The sequence below is a fragment of the Pygocentrus nattereri genome, chromosome 17, assembly GCF_015220715.1.
Source record: "Pygocentrus nattereri isolate fPygNat1 chromosome 17, fPygNat1.pri, whole genome shotgun sequence".
In the NCBI taxonomy this organism is placed as follows: Eukaryota; Metazoa; Chordata; class Actinopteri; order Characiformes; family Serrasalmidae; genus Pygocentrus; species Pygocentrus nattereri.
Window position 1 is genome coordinate 28,752,068 of NC_051227.1, and position 21,693 is coordinate 28,773,760.

Here is a 21,693-nt window from a genome sequence, read left to right on the forward strand (position 1 = left end):
ATGCTGAGGCGCATAGTGCACAAAGGTCACTAACTTTCTGCAGAGTCAATCACTACAGACCTCCAAACTTCATGTGGCCTTCAGATTAGTTCAAGAGCAGTACATAGAGAGCTTCATGGAATGGGTTTCCATGGCCGAGCAGTTGCATCCAAGCCTTACATCAGCAGGCGCAATGCAAAGTGTTGAATGCAGAGGTGTAATGCACCGCCACTAGACTCTAGAGTAGTGGAGACGTGTTCTCTGGAGTGACAAATCATGCTTCTCTGTCTGGCAAGCCGATGGATGTGTCTGGGTACTTGGAATGGTACTTGTCTGACTGCATTGTGCCAAGTGTAAAGTTTGGTGGAGGGAGGATTATGGTGTGGGTTTGTTTTTCAGGAGTTGGGCTCGGCCACTTAGTTCCAGTGAAAAGAGCTCTCTTACTACTTCAGCGGACCAAGAGATTTTGGACAAAGCACAACTGTGGTTATGAAATGACATGTGCAGCTTTAAAACATACCAGACCAATAATCACATTGTCATTATGAGCTAAAACCAAAGTTGGCTTTGCAAACAAAGGCACGGGTATAAAAAGTCTCTTAATTGGCATGATTGGCTGAAGTGTTGCAGCACTTCACCAAGAAACTAAACTAGCTGCAAACATGGCAGTTATCTTCTCTAATCTATCTGTTAAAATTGAAATATTTACAGCTAAGCAGCAGGTCAAATTAGCAAAAATGAAAATAAACTTGTTGTGTATTATATTAGATACCATGTGTCATTTTATTGTATGACCATAACACTGTGTCTAAGACTTACAAAAGAAAACATATGATAAATACAAGAAATTTAATAAAAGTCAAATAAAAAAGTAATTATATATATATATATATATATATATATATATATATATATATATATATATATATATATATATATATATATATATATATAGAGAGAGAGAGAGAGAGAGAGAGAGAGAGAGAGAGACTGTATGTGGATCTAATAAAAAGAAAGGGGTAAAACTTTCTTTTTTTTCTTTAATTACATTTTGTTTATCAGGTGGAAGAAATTATACATCATCAGAGATTAATTCATTATTGGCTTCACAGATTCACAGATATTCATATGCCAGGCGCTAAATACTTGAAAAAAAGAGAAAAAAGTAAAGTTCAGGTACAGTAGATGTTAGTTTTCAAATTTCCAAGGTCTGAAACCTGGCTGTTTAGCAGTGGAAACCTTGACTTTCTTTCTTATGCTGTGCAATGCCAGACCTTGAATACTCTGAAAAAAGGAAATTACCTAATTAAGATGTAATTCTAGTAATTCTAGAATCAATTTCAGTTTTGTTGCACTGCTTTGAGTCTGTGGTTGTACATTTTCACTAATTGCCGTCGTATCTGGGTCATTTTTAACCCATATATGATGGGGTTTAGAAGAGGAGGCACAACAAGAAATTCTATTCCCAAGATGTTGCGCAGAGCTTGCAATTCCTGACCTTTGCCATAGCGCGCACACATAAGATCTAATAACAGAGAAATGGTGAAGTTCATGAGGGTGATTAAATGAGGAATGCAAGTCTGCATGAATTTAACTCGCTCTGTCTTGGACTTCATAGATGCTCTGACGATGCGAATATATGAAATAATGATCAACACAGCTTGAAAAACATGAGCAAATATTACAATGTATCCATAAACATTGTTTACAGTGACATCTGTGCAGGAAAGCTTAACAACATCCCAGTTAAAGCAGTAAAGCTGGTCAATGTCATTACCACATAAGCGTAACTGGCTTGTTAATGCAGTCCCAACAGATGTTTCTAGTATGGAGAAGAACCAGATAAAAATCAGCAAATTTACCACCTTCTGGTGTGTCATAATGTTGTGATATTCCAAAGGCTTACAAATGGCTACATATCGGTCATATGCCATGGCTGTTAAACATGTGAGTTCACAGAAAATATAACAGTAAATGATGTACATTTGTATCAGACACCCTGTATATGAAATAACATGAGAGTCTGAAAAAAGATCAGCAAGAATCTTTGGATAGAAAGCAGAAGCACCACATATTCCATTCACATACAAATTGCAGATAAACAGATACATGGGCTCATGAAGTGTTTTGCTCAGAATAATTGTAATAATTAATGTAAAATTTACAAACATTGTCACAATATAGACAACAAGGCCAAATGAAAAGTAAATGTGTTTGTTTGTCTTTGAGTCATTCAGTCCATGAAGCACGAACATGAACTCTCTGGAGAAATTTTCCATCACTTCTCAGTACATTTTGATATAAAAGCAGGTGGTAAGGTATTAAAACACCTTAAAATTATTACCCTCACTAAACCAAACTAAATCAAAACACAAGAATGGTTCATAACCTTCTTTTGTGTGGGTTCCCTTACTGGCTTAAAATGTTCACAATCAGCTATTTAGCAACTAAGCAAACATGTTGAACATCCTTTAGCCAGTGACTCTATGCCTGGCTTTTTTACATATATACAGATATTGGAAGGCCTACATTTGATGTTTTTTAAATGAGAAACTGGGGAAAACTCCCTAAAGGCACAGTATCCTGAGCACAGTTTCCTGAGCAACTCACCAAGTGACTTTACATCTACAATAACACAACGTCTATCAGTTACAAGGTCTTCTTAGTAGTGTCTTAATTATAGTCTTCTTAGTAGTGTCTACACTCACAAGCAGACATATAGAACATTTTCATGGTGAAATTTTATATTATTAAGAATAAGTTTAACTTTGTTTAATTATCATTTTAAAGAAGTAAATCAAAAGGGGACTTTTGCACAAATTTTCATACATATTTATAGATGCACAATATACCATACATACATGATACTGTGTATTTATTAAGATAACAAATGATTCTTTTTTCCTTAATCAATATTTTAATTGCAAATGTACATACTCAATTGCTCTAACACTTTTCACTACTAAGATATGTTTTTTTTTTGTCGGGAACAACAACATTGTAATGATTTTGGTAGATCCACCTTCCCTGATAGTAAGAGGATAGTACATTTTGTTCAGCATTTTCTGGGAGTGCCATCTGCGGTTAATCAGCGTATTAGAAAAAATTCCACGTATCATCACCAGTTTACTGTTTTTTTCTTCCCTCCTTTCTTTAGTTATACTTTGTACATTATTTTAGTAAATCATTTTAATGCAGCACAGTGTCAGCAACAACATTTACTATAAAATCATTTTATATCAGGCCGAATCATTGTTGTTTTTTCCTTCACTTGTTTGTAATATTTGTCTAGGCATATTTTCTAAAATAAAAGTGTCTGTGCATTTAAAATCTGTTTGAGGAGATTTAAAGCTAATTAAAGTTTGCATGCAGGACTGGGTGGTCCAAGGGTGGACCAGCAATGGCAAACAGTCAGTGGAGTGCTGACTTTATCAAGCCAGCTGACCGATTTATGCTCGCTATCTGGGCTGTAATAGTTGCTTTGAGTCAGGTATGATTGTACTAGCTTTGAACACTGTACATATTTGTTCTGGCAGAATTGCAGCATATTGTTCAAGCTGGTTAGATGAAGCCCTTTCTAGGCCATATGTAGGTTGCAGCAATGTACATAGGGCTCGAGGTTTAGGCAGCAGCTCAGCCAGTAGAATCTCTTCTGTTGCCATTTCAGGTTTTTGCCCAGGCTAAGATGTCCAGGCCAGCTGCTCCATGCACTGCACCCAACACTGGTTTATGGAGGCTATGTGGCACCATTAACTGGCAGACTGAATGGTTGCTCCTCCCCTAGTGATACACTGTATTGCCAAAAGTATTCACTCATTCATCCAAATCATTGAATTTTAGGTATTCTAATCACTTCCATGGCCACAGGTGTATAAAACCAAGCACCTAGGCCTGCAGACTGCTCCTAAAAACATTTGTGAAAGAATTGGTCACTCTCAGGAGCTCAGTGAATTCCAGTGTGGTACCGTGATAGGATGCCACCCGTGCAACAAGTCCAGTCGTGAAATTTCCTCACTACTAAATATTCCACAGTCAACTGTCAGTGGTATTATAACAAAGTGAACGTGATTGGGAACATCAGCAACTCAGCCATGAAGTGGTAGGCCGCATAAAATGACAGAGCAGGGTCAGCGGATGCTGAGGCGCATAGTGCACAAAGGTCACTAACTTTCTGCAGAGTCAATCACTACAGACCTCCAAACTTCATGTGGCCTTCAGATTAGTTCAAGAGCAGTGCATAGAGAGCTTCATGGAATGGGTTTCCATGGCCAAGCAGTTGCATCCAAGCCTTACATCAGCAGGCGCAATGCAAAGTGTTGAATGCAGTGGTGTGAAGCGCCACCACTGGACTCTAGAGCAGTGGAGACGTGTTCTCTGGAGTGACAAATCATGGTTCTCTGTCTGGCAAGCCGATGGATGAGTCTGGGTTTGGCGGTTGCCAGGAGACGGTACTTGTCTGACTGCATTGCGCCAAGTGTAAAGTTTGGTGGAGGGAGGATTATAGCGTGGGTTTGTTTTTCAGGAGTTGGGGTCGGCCACTTAGTTCCAGTGAAAAGAACTCTCTTACTGCTTCAGCGGATCAAGAGATTTTGGACAATTTCATGCTCCCAACTTTGTGGGAACAGTTTGGGGGCGGCCCCTTCCTGTTCCAACATGACTGCGCGCCAGTGGGCAAAGCAAGGTCCAAAAAGACATGGATGAGTGAGTTTGGTGTGAAAGACCTTGACTGACCTGCACAGAGTCCTGACCTCAACCGATAGAACACCTTTGGGATGAATTAGAGCGGAGACTGTGACCCAGGCCTTCTCATCCAACATCAGTGTCTGACCTCACAAATGCGCTTCTGGAAGAATGGTCAAAAATTCCCATAAACACACTCCTAAACCTTTTGGAAAGCCTTCCCAGAAGAGCTGAAGCTGTTATAGCTGCAAAGGGTGGGCTGACATCATATTAAACCCTATAGATTAAGAATGGGATGTCATTCAAGTTCATATGCATGTGAAGGAAGACGAGTGAATACTTTTGGAAATATAGTGTATAACACTCCTTCACATAACCAGAGGCTGTTCCAATTCACTCAGAGTGCCAATAGGCTACGTTTACAGCAGGTAAAAGTGGGCCAATTCTGATTTTCTCACCAAATCAGATTTTTTGTTTGGCTGTTTAAAATATCTTTTTAATGTGATCTATATGCAACATTAGTCTGAACAGATCAGCTCCTTAACCGACCCGCATGTGCAAAAGAACAATGCTTCATGTTGCTTCACGAGGTTCATCCAGAGGTAAACAATCATGACAATGAAGGATCACCAGTCGCTCCCAGAGCTTTCAGGTTCATCTTCACAGACATCACAAAAAAGATCAAATGAACTATGGTTATTTACAGGTGCTGTATACCGTACTTGTACCGTAATGTGCTTACTATCATTCATAACTGTAGTCTGCCACATATTTAACACATTTTTAGTCAGTGTTTGCTTGTCGTGTAAGCTTTTGTGCCTCTGCTGCAAGCAAGAGTAGCAGTTCTGCCACCATCCTAATGCACATTTGAAAAATCCTCTGAAAACACGTCCTTCACCTAGTTTTGAGTTCTCTTTCAGTGCGCTCGCAATCATCGCGATTTATTTTAATCGGGAGAGCAGTCCAAAGCACAACTGAGGTTATGAAATGACATGTGCAGCTTTAAAACATCCCAGACCAATAATCACATTGTCATTATGAGCTAAAACCAAAGTTGGCTTTGCAAGCAAAGGCATGGGTATAAAAAGTCTCTTAATTGGCATGATTGGCTGAAGTGTTGCAGCACTTCACCAAGAAACTAAACTAGCTGCAAACATGGCAGTTATCTTCTCTAATCTATGTGTTAAAATTGAAATATTTACAGCTAAGCAGCTTATTGTGAATAAGCAGAAAATAAGCTTATTGTGTATTATATTAGATACCATGTGTCATTTTATTGTATGACCATAACACTGTCTCTAAGACTTACAAAAGAAAACATATGATAAATACAAGAAATTTAATAAAAGTCAAATAAAAAAGTAATTTAAATATATATATATATATATATATATATATATATATATATATATATATATATAGAGAGAGAGAGAGAGAGAGAGAGAGAGAGAGAGACTGTATGTGGGCCTAATAAAAAAAAGCAGTAAAACTTTTTTTTTTTCTTTAATTACATTTTGTTTATCAGGTGGAAGAAATTATACATCATCATAGGTTAATTCATTATTGTCTTCACAGATTCACAGATATTCATATGCCAGGCACTAAATACTTGAAAAAAAGAGAAAAAAGTAAAGTTCAGGTACAGCAGATGTAAGTTTTCAAATTTCCAAGGTCTGAAACCTGGCTGTTTAGCAGTGGAAACCTTGACTTTCTTTCTTATGCTGTGCAATGCCAGACCTTGAATACTCTGAAAAAAGGAAATCATCTAATTAAGATGTAATTCTAGTAATTCTAGAATCAATTTCAGTTTTGTTGCACTGCTTTGAGTCTGTGGTTGTACATTTTCACTAATTGCCGTCGTATCTGGGTCATTTTTAACCCATATATGATGGGGTTTAGGAGAGGAGGCACAACAAGAAATTCTATTCCCAAGATGTTGCGCAGAGCTTGCAGTTCCTGACCTTTGCCATAGCGCGCACACATAAGATCTAATAACAGAGAAATGGAGAAGTTCATGAGGGTGATTAAATGAGGAATGCAAGTCTGCATGAATTTAACTCGCTCCGTCTTGGACTTCATAGATGCTCTGACGATGCGAATATATGAAATAATGATCAACACAGCTTGAAAAACATGAGCAAATATTACAATGTATCCATAAACATTGTTCACAGTGACATCTGTGCAGGAAAGCTTAACAACATCCCAGTTAAAGCAGTAAAGCTTGTCAATGTCATTACCACATAAGCGTAGCTGGCTTGTTAGTGCAGTCCCAACAGATGTTTCTAGTATGGAGAAGAACCAGATAAAAACCAGCAAATTTACCACCTTCTGGTGTGTCATAATGTTGTGATATTCCAAAGGCTTACAAATGGCTACATATCGGTCATATGCCATGGCTGTTAAACATGTGAGGTCACAGAAAATATAACAGTGAATTATGTATATTTGTATCAGACACCCTGTATATGAAATAACATGAGAGTCTGAAAAAAGATCAGCAAGAATCTTTGGATAGAAAGCAGAAGCACCACATATTCCATTCACATACAAATTGCAGATAAACAGATACATGGGCTCATGAAGTGTTTTGCTCAGAATAATTGTAATAATTAATGTAAAATTTACAAACATTGTCACAATATAGACAACAAGGCCAAATGAAAAGTAAATGTGTTTGTTTGTCTTTGAGTCATTCAGTCCATGAAGCACGAACATGAACTCTCTGGAGAAATTTTCCATCACTTCTCAGTACATTTTGATATAAAAACAACAGGAAAAAATCTTTAAAATGGTCACCCTCACTAAACCAAACTAAATCAAAATACCAGAATGGTTCATAACCTTCTTTTGTGTGGGTTCCCTTACTGGCTTAAAATGTTCACAATCAGCTATTTAGCAACTAAGCAAACATGTTGAACATCCTCTATCCAGTGACTTTCTATGCCTGGCTTTTCTTACATATATACAGATATTTGAAGACTAACACGTGATGTTTACAAATGAGAAAGTAGGGAAAACTCCTTAAAGACACAGTATCCTGTATCCTAAACAACTCACCAAGTGACTTTACATCTATGATACATCAGTGTCCTATGTGAATTAACAAGGATATAGTCTTCTCAGTAGCGTGTACACTTACAAACAAATTTTCATGGTGAAGTTGCAACTTTTATATAATTAAAAATAAGTTTTGTTTTGTTTATTTATCATTTTGAGGAAGTAAATCAAAAACTGACTTTTGCTAAATTTTCATACATATTTATTTATCGCTGTTGTCGGAAGAAAACCTTTACAGGAGAAGGACAAAACCTACTTTACTTTTAATGTAAGTCAATGGAACCAGACTTTTTTCTAAGTCACATTGTGTCATTTCATTTGGTACATTCATCATAAAATTTACATAGAATGTAAAGGTAACAGGTATTTTTTTTCTTCCGACAACAGTGATGTGCAACATACACATATGTGTGCCAACATTTATTTAGGTTACAAATTATTCTTATTCCCAATCAATATTTTAATTGCAAACATATAAAGTCAATTGCTCTAACACTTTGCACTATTAAAATGAGGTTTTCGTCTACAGCAAATATTGTTTAATTTGCTTGGATGATGCCTGTGGAATTTCATTTTCAAACAGTGCCACACTTTCCCAGTAGATTTAAGCTCACGACTCAACTAGGCCAGCGGTCCAATTCCAAATTGACTAGGCCTACTCCCCAGAAATCTCTACTCAAGAGCAGACGGGGTCCACTAGTGAGTGGTTAATGGTGGTTGAGTATCTCACTGGGAATCTGTTTCATTGCTTACAGAACAAAACGTCCCTGTCTTTGATGAACTGAGGATACAACATATTCAGCAGCTGATACATTTAAGTTGCTGATGACCTGTGTATGCCTGTGGAATTTGAGCTGTTATTCAGCACACCATGCCAAAATGTTAAGAGCATCCAATTATCTATGCTTCCTGTACCCAACAGAATGTTAATATTCTCATATAGAAAAGGAAGCTCCCAGCCTGATATTTGAAGTGATATTATTATATCGTTTTGTCATCCTATGTTCTCTGCTGAGCAACCTTCAAAAACCTTCTGGGCAGCCTGCTAGGCCACCTTCAGCCACTAGGAAGGGCTGGAGAGCCAGGATTGAGTAATTAGGGCTAAGTGATAGCAGCTGTGGGCACCCAACTTAAGGGATGCTCACATGCTCCTGTGTGCAGGGCGCTCTAGCTTGGTTGGTAATTTTAGTATTTGTCTCAAGGTTTGAGTCTTTACTTTTTTCCCTAGTTCTCAAGCATAGATATAAAAAGGGGGGAAAAAGGGATCTTGTGAGTATTCCTCACTCTCTGTGTTTAGGGCTAGTTGAGAGAAACCCAAAAAGGGAGGTTTTGAGGGTTCTTAGTCTGGTTCATTCTTGTAAGCCTTTAAGTTTGCACAGCCATTATGCCTTTGGTGGTACGCACCTGGTAATGCAATGATTGAGGGTTCAATCCCAAGTCCCTGGGGCCAGTCCATTTTTTCCCCTTTTACTTAATTCCTTGTCGTATTTGTTTTTCCAAGTTCTTAGTTCGGAGTTTTATTTTTCGTAGTTGCATAGTTCCCCTGCTTATTGGTTGCTCTGTGCTTGAGGCCATCCTCTGTTTGCCAGGTGGAAAACCTTAGCATAAGGGTTGTGAGTTTGATTCTCACTCAGGGTGAAACCCCTGGTGTATAACAATTGCCAGGGAGTTGGTCCTTTTGTTTAGTTGCATATTAATTCCCAGGAGAATATTTGTAGGTGCAGGATCTCTGGTGCAAGTGGACCTCACCAGCACATCCCATAAATGCTTGATTGGGCCAAACGTGCAGGCCACATAATTTGTCAGAACTCTCCAGAATGCTTGTCAAACCAATATTAGACAACTTGGGACAAATGACAGGGTGCAATTTGAATATCCCATAATTGTGCTGGTTACTTGAAGTCCATGAAGGGCTGCAAATAGTTACCAAGCATTGAAATGGTCAACGATGTTTTCAGGTGGACCAGTGGACACAAACCATGCACTGACACTGTGGTAATGCCTTTTACGATGTATTCCCAGTACACATGACACTGTGGATCAAAGAATGTTAAACGCCCGTAGATATGGAAGTTTTCATACCACTATCATGACTGGTTTGAACTCTGATAATTCACGTTGTTTTGCCATGAACACGCTAGCCAGTGCTCAACTTCATTCACAAGGTCAACACAAGTGTGGGCGTTCCCAAGTCATCCCCTGGGGTAAAGCCACTTTGTAATCAATTTGCATACTGCTATACCATTACTTTTGCCATGTCCGTATAATCTGCTGAATCCACCACTCTCTTAAAAAGAACAGCACTCCACTGACTAGGTTAGAACCATACTGAATTGCTATTATCCCTGAAATCGTTTGCTGCTCACAAGTTGCTGCAATACAGTGAAGGTGCAATATACTGAGAAGGTGGCCAGCCTAATAAACACACAAATCCATCATTTTGATGAAATTGCCTAGGCAGTTGAGTTAAAGAATGGCTATAGAACCAGGTTCAAAAGCCTATTCAGTTTTATGAACTGTTGCATTTCACATCTTGGAAAAATCCAAGAGCCTGTACCAGGTGTATATTAAGAAGGCCAATAATGAATGGCCCAGATCTATTTTGACTGTCTTACAATTGAGATACTTGAGCTTTGACAAAGTGAAAAACCCTTGCGAAATGAGAAGTCTATTAATCCTGCCTATTGCATGATGAGAGCATATCATACTGTGACACTGTCTGTGACAGGGAATTCTGATAACTATCGAATGTTTAGTACGTCATGTATATAAAGCAACATTTTTTGTTAACTTTGTTGCCTCTTTTAAACTAGGTGAACAGTACACATTCTTATTTCTGAGTCAGTTCTTGTTTGTTCTATAAAGAAAACAAAAATTATAAAAATGGCAAGAACAAAAGACAAAGTATGTTTTTGTAGGTAGTCCTTCCAGATGTTAAATAATCTGTCAGGTACTCTTGGATGTACAACATTAGGGGATGTTAACAACATTAAAAATGACAGCTAGTGTAGTAATCTTATACCCGGTGTAATTTGCTTTACTTTCAGGACTACAATGCAACTTTTGTTTCATTTAAAAAGCTATACTGTTTATTTCAAGTCTTAATTTAAAAACTTGCAAGATTTGCTTTAACACTGTTTTTTAAAATAAGCTTAATTAAGCAAACATATTAATTTCACTGTAATTTATCTTAAAATATCTTGGGTAGTATCTGTCCCTTAGCCAGTAATGTTCTATATCTGGCATTCTTGCTTATATAAAAATATTTGGGGTCTAACATGCGAGCGTGGGGAACATCCAGGGCATAAGCTTAGACTTTTTCATGTTGTTATACAGGTCAAGTAGTGTTCAAGAGTGCTTCTGGCTACATAACCACATTTCCTAGCCACTGTCTCCTGCAAAAATTCAGAGGGTTTTTTTAGCGTTTTAAAGGGATCTATACCAAAGAGTGTTTTCAGGGCATGTAAGTAAGTTTTTTTGACGTATGCAAAGCCGAGGTTCCTGTCCAAACATTAAAAAGGGACTCACCAGTGTCCTGATGAGGTATCGTATTATAGCAGAAAAGTATCTTTAGAGACAAGAAGCTTGAACTGTGATACCAGTAGAGTGCATAAAAAATTATGGACAGTTCTATTAATACAAGCAACAGAGCTTATGGTTTAAAGAACTCTCAAATCACCTCCCTTGGTCTGAATGAACAGAGCTCAGAACTCCAAACTAAAACATTCATATAAAAATTTGGCAATTTCACTTCCTTTTTTAGTCATGTTGTGATGGAGCAAAGAAAGACAGTGGTTTATAGTATTTGCTCATTTCTGTACCACATTCACTCAAGGGTTTAGCATAGCAAAAGTCTCTTTCACTGCCCTGCTCAAGGTGCAGCCCTGATTGTTGACCTAGACTGACACCTTTCTGAAGTATGGATTCACACATTTAATCAGACTACCTTGTTCCTCTGGTACACAGTTTGAGTCTACACAAGTGTTGGGCTTTCTTCTGTTGATTATGTATCAGTGTCTGGCCTGGACTGGCAACTCTGAACATGTAACCACAAAGTTTAGTCCTTAAATCAGATATAAATATTATATAGAATAGCTGACATTGATTCTTTTGATTGTAACCCGTTTTATGACTTCTTAAATTAATTTGTTGGAAAGACCTCTGACTGCAATGAAATGTTTTAGCTCAGACTAGCAGAACTGAATGAAAACTCATCATCATCATCATCGTTGCCCGCTAGTCCAAACAGGGTCGCGTTAGCAGTTGGGAGAGCAGAGAATCCCAGATGACCCTGTCCCCCGCAAATTCCTCCAGCTCATTCCCGGGGACCCCAAGCCGCTCCCAGGCCAACTTGGAGACATAATCCTTCCAGCGGGTCCTAGGGCGACCCCGGGGTCTTATCCCGGTAGGCCGTGCCTGGAACACCCCCACCGGGAGGCGTCCAGGGGGCAAGATGCCCAAACCACCTCAGTTGGCTCCTCAGTTGGAAAGACCTCTGACTGCAATGTAATGTTTTAGCTCAGACTAGCAGAACTGAATGAAAACTCTTGTTCTTAATTTGGCTGACTTAATAGAACTGCATAAGTACTAATTATCTTTATTTCTATTTGAACCACTTCTTCATGCCTTAAATTAGATGGCTTTCTTTGTATCTGGTATGGCTGGCTATCCATTCAACTGTGGGACTATGTAGCAAACTCTAGGGAAAGCATGCCATGAATGTAAAACATTATAAAAGTCATTTAGCCCTAGAAATTATTGCCAATGATATGAAAGTATGGTGTCTTTTAAGATTAATTAGTTGTTGTAGATTATTGAAACAAGCCAAGAATTTCTGTTGTGGAGATAATTCTGTACATTTAGTCAGTTCAGTTCAGAAGTAAAAGAGGAAATATTTTATTTTACTACAACTTGATAAGTAGTTTACATATTTACACTTCTGTCAAACAAAATGAAAAGGTTTGGAGTATAGGCTCAAACCTGTTGATATAGAATTTCAAACAAATATAAAAGTAATTAATTGCACAATTCAATATGTAATTACACAGCTACATTTGAGTAGCACAGCCAAATATAACCTAGTATCCTTTGTGCCTGCATTAACAGAGAAGTATTGCTTAGATTGATATCAGCTTTATTGCACTCCTTTCCACTTGTGGCTGTACATTTTCACAAAGCGGTGCCGTATCTGAGTCATTTTTAACCCATATATGATGGGGTTCAGCAGAGGAGGCACAACAAGGAACTCCATTCCCAAGATGTTGCGCAGAGCTTGCAGTCCCAGGCTTCTGCCATAGCGAGCATACAGTACATCAAATAATACAGAAATGGTGAAGTTGATGAGGGTGATTAAATGAGGCAGACAAGTCTGCATGAATTTAACCCGCTCTGTCTTAGAACGCAAAGAAGCCCTGATAATGCGAATATATGAGACAAAGATGAACGCAGCTTGACAGACATGATAAAATGTTAGGTACCCGTAAATGCTGTTCACAGTCATGTCTGTGCAAGAAAGCTTAACAACCTCCCAGTTAGAGCAGTAAATCTTGTCAATATCATTACCACATAAAGGTAGCCTGGCTGTCAGTACAATTCCAACAGATGTTTCTAGCACAGAGAAAAACCACATAAAAATCAACAATTTCATCACTTTCTGTTTGTTCATAATGGTGTAATATTCCAAAGGTCTACAAATGGCTACATATCGGTCATATGCCATGACTGTTAGACATGTAATTTCACAAAAAATATAGCAGCTAATGATGTATATTTGTGCTAGGCAGCCTGTATATGAGATAACATGAAGGTCTGAAAAAAGATCAGCAAGAATCTTTGGATAGAAAGCAGAAGCACCACATATTCCATTCACATACAAATTGCATATAAAGAGATACATGGGTTCATGAAGTGTTTTGTCCAGAATAATTGCAATAATTAGTGTTAAATTTACAAGCAAAGTCACAATATAGACAACAAGGCCAAATGCAAAGTAAATGTATTTGTTTGTTCTTGTCTCACTGAGTCCATGAAGCACAAACATCAACTCTCTGGAGGAATTTTCCATCACTTGTTCTCTGAATTTTGAATATTAAAACAAAATAGAACAGAGGTCATATAAAGTCTTAAAAGCATAATTCTCCAGAAAATAAACAAAGATTACTCTGAATATTTATGTGAGTATGTTGTATGTTGACTGTCTTCTGTCTAGTTTCATGTGAGGTGCTCTTGCTTATGTTTCTGAAGCCTGACGTGATATTTAAAGAAGAAAGGGGGGGGGGGGTCTGCAGACTAACTCCCCAAGTAAGTTTACAGCAGTAATAGTAATACTTTCATCATCTTCATGGTTACACGTTTCTTGGGGTTGCGTACACTTACAAGAACCTATGCACGTTAGAGGGTGAAATCTTTAGCAAAGATGTGAGCATCTATAGATCCTTAAAAGAGGACTAGGCCTTTCCTGGGTGCTCCTTTTAAACCCAAGCATTTTTGCATCGCTTGTTTAAGATTTTTTTAACATTTCACATTGTTCCTAGTAGGCAGCACGGTGGCGTGGTGGGTAGCGCTGTCGCCTCACAGCGAGGAGGGCCTGAGTTCGATTCCCCGGCCGGGCGGCCAGGGTCCTCTCTGTGTGGAGTTTGCATGTTCTCCCCGTGTCTGCGTGGGTTTCCTCCAGGTTCTCCAGTTTCCTCCCACAGTCCAAAAGACATGCAGTCAGGCCAATTGGACATGCTAAATTGCCCCTAGGTGTGAGTGACTGTCTGTGTCTGTCTGCCCTGCAATGGACTGGTGACCTGTCCAGGGTGTATCCTGCCTTTCGCCCGAAGACTGCTGGGATAGGCTCCAGCATCCCTCGCGACCCTGACGGAGAAGCGGCTTAGAAAATGGATGGATGGATTGTTCCTAGTTTTAAACTGCCCCAGTTCTAACTTTTTAGAATATGGTACAGGCATCACTGCATATATATTTACAAAACACAATTCAGTCGATAAAATAAAACATTTAATATTTTTTCTTTGTACTGTTTTCATTCAAATACATGTGGAAGCAAATTGATAAATGTATGTTCTCTTTTTCTTTGCATTTTACTCATTGTCACAATTTTTTGGACCTGCCTGACATAAGCCTGGAGAATTTCAGGCATAACAACTGTAATGCATAAGAACTGGGAACTGTATGATTTAGGATTTTGGTGAGCGCAGCCTCTTAGATCTGTGCAGTGCATCAAATCATGACTAACATTTCTGTAACAGAAGCCACAACACAAACAAACGAATAGTAGCTTTAGTAATACAGTGATTGCAAAGACACAAGTTTCACAATAGTTTGAGAAAGAAAATGCTCAGATCACCTGCTCACAATACACTTTAGTGAGTAAAATACCCCTTTAGACAGTTTTTACTTGATTTATTTGTTTTAATACCTTCATTAAGTAAAGAATAAGATATGAGTGCTCACAATTTTCTAAAAGGATCTGATAAACTGTCTTTTCTTTCAACAACAACAATGACAGCCTAAAAAGGCTATTTGATTACCTGAGAGAAATTAATGCTCTAGAAAAAAAAATATTTCAGCGTATGTAAGTGAATGTGCTTGAACAATAATATTAATAAGGGTAGGTGATAAACATTTTAATATCTGAGGTACCATGTCACAGTTTTAAATGTTTTAATGAAGTGTATGTAACATGTCTTCCATGTACTGGTAACAATGAAGAACTCTGCAGCTGCCTTAACTGCCTTAAAACTGCTGCAGCCCTTTCTAGGCCATATGTAGGTTGCAGCAATGTACATAGGGCTCGAGGTTTAGGCAGCAGCTCAGCCAGCAGAATCTCTTCTGTTGCCATTTCAGGTTTTTGCCCAGGCTAAGATGTCCAGGCCAGCTGCTCCATGCACTGCACCCGACACTGGTTTATGGAGGCTATGTGGCACCATCAACTGGCAGACTGAATGGTTGCTCCTCCCCTAGTGATACACTGTATTGCTAAAAGTATTCACTCATTCATCCAAATCATTGAATTTAGGTGTTCTAATCACTTCCATGGCTACAGGTGTATAAAACCAAGCACCTAGGCCTGCAGACTGCTCCTAAAAACATTTGTGAAAGAATTGGTCACTCTCAGGAGCTCAGTGAATTCCAGTGTGGTACTGTGATAGGATGCCACCTGTGCAACAAGTCCAGTCGTGAAATGTCCTCACTACTAAATATTCCACAGTCAACTGTCAGTGGTATTATAACAAAGTGAACGTGATTGGGAACATCAGCAACTCAGCCATGAAGTGGTAGGCCGCATAAAATGACAGAGCAGGGTCAGCGGATGCTGAGGCGCATAGTGCACAAAGGTCACTAACTTTCTGCAGAGTCAATCACTACAGACCTCCAAACTTCATGTGGCCTTCAGATTAGTTCAAGAGCAGTGCATAGAGAGCTTCATGGAATGGGTTTCCATGGCCAAGCAGTTGCATCCAAGCCTTACATCAGCAGGCGCAATGCAAAGTGTTGAATGCAGTGGTGTGAAGCGCCACCACTGGACTCTAGAGCAGTGGAGACGTGTTCTCTGGAGTGACAAATCATGGTTCTCTGTCTGGCAAGCCGATGGATGAGTCTGGGTTTGGCGGTTGCCAGGAGACGGTACTTGTCTGACTGCATTGCGCCAAGTGTAAAGTTTGGTGGAGGGAGGATTATAGCGTGGGTTTGTTTTTCAGGAGTTGGGGTCGGCCACTTAGTTCCAGTGAAAAGAACTCTCTTACTGCTTCAGCGGATCAAGAGATTTTGGACAATTTCATGCTCCCAACTTTGTGGGAACAGTTTGGGGACGGCCCCTTCCTGTTCCAACATGACTGCGTGCCAGTGGGCAAAGCAAGGTCCAAAAAGACATGGATGAGTGAGTTTGGTGTGAAAGACCTTGACTGACCTGCACAGAGTCCTGACCTCAACCCGATAGAACACCTTTGGGATGAATTAGAGCGGAGACTGTGACCCAGGCCTTCTCATCCAACATCAGTGTCTGACCTCACAAATGCGCTTCTGGAAGAATGGTCAAAAATTCCCATAAACACACTCCTAAACCTTTTGGAAAGCATTCCCAGAAGAGCTGAAGCTGTTATAGCTGCAAAGGGTGAGCTGACATCATATTAAACCCTATAGATTAAGAATGGGATGTCTTTCAAGTTCATATGACGAGTGAATACTTTTGGAAATATAGTGTATAACACTCCTTCACATAACCAGAGGCTGTCCCAGTTCACTCAGAGTGCCAATAGGCTACGTTTACAGCAGGTAAAAGTGGGCCAATTCTGATTTTCTCACCAAATCAGATTTTTTTGTTTGGCTGTTTAAAATATCTTTTTAATGTGATCTATATGCAACATTAGTCTGAACAGGTCAGCTCCTTAACCGACCCGCATGTGCAAAAGAACAATGCTTCATGTTGCTTCACGAGGTTCATCCAGAGGTAAACAATCATGACAATGAAGGATCACCAGTCACTCCCAGAGCTTCCAGGTTCATCTTCACAGGCATCACAAAAAAGATCAAATGAACTGGTTATTTACAGGTGCTGTATACCGTACTCGTACCGTAATGTGCTTACTATCATTCATAACTGTAGTCTGCCACATATTTAACACATTTTTAGTCAGTGTTTGCTTGTCGTGTAAGCTTTTCTGCTCTGCTGCAAGCAAGATTAGCAGTTCAGCCACCATCCTAATGCACATTTGAAACATCCTCTGAAAACACGTCCTTCACCTAGTTTTGAGTTCTCGCAATCATCGCGATTTATTTTAATCGGGAGAGCAGTCCAAAGCACAACTGAGGTTATGAAATGACATGTGCAGCTTTAAAACATCCCAGACCAATAATCACATTGTCATTATGAGCTAAAACCAAAGTTGGCTTTGCAAGCAAAGGCACGGGTATAAAAAATCTCTTAATTGGCATGATTGGCTGAAGTGTTGCAGCACTTCACCAAGAAACAAAACTAGCTGCAAACATGGCAGTTATCATCTCTAATCTATGTGTTAAAATTGAAATATTTACAGCTAAGCAGCAGGTCAAATTAGCAAAAATGAAAATAAACTTGTTGTGTATTATACTAGATACCATGTGTCATTTTATTGTATGACCATAACACTGTGTCTAAGACTTACAAAAGAAAACATATGATAAATACAAGAACTTTAATAAAAGTCAAATAAAAAAGTAGTTTATATATATATATATATATATATATATATATATATATATATATATATATATATATAGAGAGAGAGAGAGAGAGAGAGAGAGAGAGAGAGAGACTGTATGTGGACCTAATAAAAAGAAAGGGGTAAAACTTTCTTTTTTTTCTTTAATTACATTTTGTTTATCAGGTGGAAGAAATTATACATCATCATAGGTTAATTCATTATTGTCTTCACAGATTCACAGATATTCATATGCCAGGCGCTAAATACTTGAAAAAAAGAGAAAAAAGTAAAGTTCAGGTACAGCAGATGTAAGTTTTCAAATTTCCAAGGTCTGAAACCTGGCTGTTTAGCAGTGGAAACCTTGACTTTCTTTCTTATGCTGTGCAATGCCAGACCTTGAATACTCTGAAAAAAGGAAATCATCTAATTAAGATGTAATTCTAGTAATTCTAGAATCAATTTCAGTTTTGTTGCACTGCTTTGAGTCTGTGGTTGTACATTTTCACTAATTGCCGTCGTATCTGGGTCATTTTTAACCCATATATGATGGGGTTTAGAAGAGGAGGCACAACAAGAAACTCTATTCCCAGGATGTTGCGCAGAGCTTGCAATTCCTGACCTTTGCCATAGCGCGCACACATAAGATCTAATAACAGAGAAATGGTGAAGTTCATGAGGGTGATTAAATGAGGAATGCAAGTCTGCATGAATTTAACTCGCTCCGTCTTGGACTTCATAGATGCTCTGACGATGCGAATATATGAAATAATGATCAACACAGCTTGAAAAACATGAGTAAATATTACAATGTATCCATAAACATTGTTCACAGTGACATCTGTGCAGGAAAGCTTAACAACATCCCAGTTAAAGCAGTAAAGCTTGTCAATGTCATTACCACATAAGCGTAGCTGGCTTGTTAGTGCAGTCCCAACAGATATTTCTAGTATGGAGAAGAACCAGATAAAAACCAGCAAATTTACCACCTTCTGGTGTGTCATAATGTTGTGATATTCCAAAGGCTTACAAATGGCTACATATCGGTCATATGCCATAGCTGTTAAACATGTAAGTTCACAGAAAATATAACAGTAAATGATGTATATTTGTATCAGACACCCTGTATATGAAATAACATGAGAGTCTGAAAAAAGATCAGCAAGAATCTTTGGATAGAAAGCAGAAGCACCACATATTCCATTCACATACAAATTGCAGATAAACAGATACATGGGCTCATGAAGTGTTTTGCTCAGAATAATTGTAATAATTAATGTAAAATTTACAAACAGCGTCACAATATAGATAACAAGGCCAAATGCAAAGTAAATGTGTTTGTTTGTCTTTGAGTCATTCAGTCCATGAAGCACAAACACAAACTCTTTGGAGAAATTTTCCATCACTTCTCAGTACATTTTGATATAAAAACAGGAAAAAATCTTTAAAATGGTCACCCTCACTAAACCAAACTAAATCAAAATACCAGAATGGTTCATAACCTTCTTTTGTGTGTGTTCCCTTACTGGCTTAAAATGTTCACAATCAGCTATTTAGCAACTAAGCAAACATGTTGAACATCCTTTAGCCAGTGACTCTATGCCTGGCTTTTTTACATATATACAGATATTGGAAGACCTACATTTGATGTTTTTAAATGAGAAACTGGGGAAAACTCCCTAAAGGCACAGTATCCTGAGCACAGTTTCCTGAGCAACTCACCAAGTGACTTTACATCTACAATAATACAACTTCTATTAGTTACAAGGTCTTCTTAGTAGTGTCTTAATTATAGTCTTCTTAGTAGTGTCTACACTCACAAGCAGACATATAGAACATTTTCATGGTGAAATTTTATATTATTAAGAATAAGTTTAACTTTGTTTAATTATCATTTTAAAGAAGTAAATCAAAAGGGGACTTTTGCACAAATTTTCATACATATTTATAGATGCACAATATACCATACATACATGATACTGTGTATTTATTAAGATAACAAATGATTCTTTTTTCCTTAATCAATATTTTAATTGCAAATGTACATACTCAATTGCTCTAACACTTTTCACTACTAAGATATGTTTTTTTTGTGTCTGGAACAACAACATTGTAATGATTTTGGTAGATCCACCTTCCCTGATAGTAAGAGGATAGTACATTTTGTTCAGCATTTTCTGGGAGTGCCATCTGCGGTTAATCAGCGTATTAGAGAAAATTCCACGTATCATCACCAGTTTACTGTTTTTTTCTTCCCTCCTTTCTTTAGTTATACTTTGTACATTATTTTAGTAAATCATTTTAATGCAGCACAGTGTCAGCAACAACATTTACTATAAAATCATTTTATATCAGGTCGAATCATTGTTGTTTTTTCCTTCACTTGTTTGTAATATTTGTCTAGGCATATTTTCTAAAATAAAAGTGTCTGTGCATTTAAAATCTGTTTGAGGAGATTTAAAGCTAATTAAAGTTTGCATGCAGGACTGGGTGGTCCAAGGGTGGACCAGCAATGGCAAACAGCCCGATTTATGCTCGCTATCTGGGCTGTAATAGTTGCTTTGAGTCAGGTATGATTGTACTAGCTTTGAACACTGTACATATTTGTTCTGGCAGAATTGCAGCATATTGTTCAAGCTGGTTAGATGAAGCCCTTTCTAGGCCATATGTAGGTTGCAGCAATGTACATAGGGCTCGAGGTTTAGGCAGCAGCTCAGCCAGTAGAATCTCTTCTGTTGCCATTTCAGGTTTTTGCCCAGGCTAAGATGTCCAGGCCAGCTGCTCCATGCACTGCACCCGACACTGGTTTATGGACGCTATGTGGCACCATTAACTGGCAGACTGAATGGTTGCTCCTCCCCTAGTGATACACTGTATTGCTAAAAGTATTCACTCATTCATCCAAATCATTGAATTTAGGTGCTCTAATCACTTCACAATGGGTTTCCATGGCCGAGCAGTTGCATCCAAGCCTTACATCAGCAGGCGCAATGCAAAGTCTTGAATGCAGGGGTGTAATGCACCGCCACTAGACTCTAGAGTAGTGGAGACGTGTTCTCTGGAGTGACAAATCATGCTTCTCCATCTGGCAAGCCGATGGATGAGCCTGGGTACTTGGAATGGTACTTGTCTGACTGCATTGTGCCAAGTGTAAAGTTTGGTGGAGGGGGGATTATGGTGTGGGTTTGTTTTTCAGGAGTTGGGCTCGGCCACTTGGTTCCAGTGAAATGAACTCTTTTACTACTTCAGCAACCAAGAGATTGTGGACAAAGCACAACTGAGGTTATGAAATGACATGTGCAGCTTTAAAACATCCCAGACCAATAATCACATTGTCATTATGAGCTAAAACCAAAGTTGGCTTTGCAAGCAAAGGCACGGGTATAAAAAGTCTCTTAATTGGCACGATTGGCTGAAGTGTTGCAGCACTTCACCAAGAAACTAAACTAGCTGCAAACATGGCAGTTATCTTCTTGTCACGCAGTCAATGGGGAAGTCGGACTCCACTTCCGAGAATGCTCGGGAGGATCATGTGATCTTCCCCCACACCTGTCAGCGATCACAGTCACTGGAATTCTAATGTCGTGCACCTGTTTCTTTCTTTATAAGCTGGGACTTTTCTTGGACTCTTTGTGAGGTATTGTTCCCATGCAATTATTGAGTGGTATAGCTATAGTGTATTTCCTGTGTATTGACTTCTCACTATTCCTGACCCGGTTTTGTGTATTGTTTTGCCCTTGTGTACCTCTGCCTGCCTGGACTGATTTGTGTCACGACTTTGGATTGAACTTGG

General features: G+C 38.7%; 4 protein-coding genes across 4 annotated transcripts; all 4 read right to left on the minus strand.

Moving 5' to 3' along the window:
• Positions 1-1,319: 1,319 nt before the first annotated feature.
• LOC108414499 (olfactory receptor 10A3-like) lies at positions 1,320-2,258 on the minus strand. Its single transcript, XM_017687362.1, has one exon. It carries the CDS (start codon positions 2,256-2,258, stop codon positions 1,320-1,322), a length of 939 nt encoding a protein of 312 aa, XP_017542851.1.
• A 4,204-nt stretch (positions 2,259-6,462) lies between these two features.
• On the minus strand, positions 6,463-7,401 carry LOC108414498 (olfactory receptor 4S1-like). The gene has a single exon (XM_017687361.1). The coding sequence runs from the start codon at positions 7,399-7,401 to the stop codon at positions 6,463-6,465; it is 939 nt and encodes a 312-aa protein (XP_017542850.1).
• A 5,452-nt stretch (positions 7,402-12,853) lies between these two features.
• LOC108414492 (olfactory receptor 142-like) lies at positions 12,854-13,783 on the minus strand. The gene has a single exon (XM_017687357.2). It carries the CDS (start codon positions 13,781-13,783, stop codon positions 12,854-12,856), a length of 930 nt encoding a protein of 309 aa, XP_017542846.2.
• Positions 13,784-18,364: 4,581 nt separating this feature from the next.
• On the minus strand, positions 18,365-19,303 carry LOC108414497 (olfactory receptor 10A3-like). The gene has a single exon (XM_017687360.1). It carries the CDS (start codon positions 19,301-19,303, stop codon positions 18,365-18,367), a length of 939 nt encoding a protein of 312 aa, XP_017542849.1.
• Between the last annotated feature and the right edge of the window lie 2,390 nt (positions 19,304-21,693).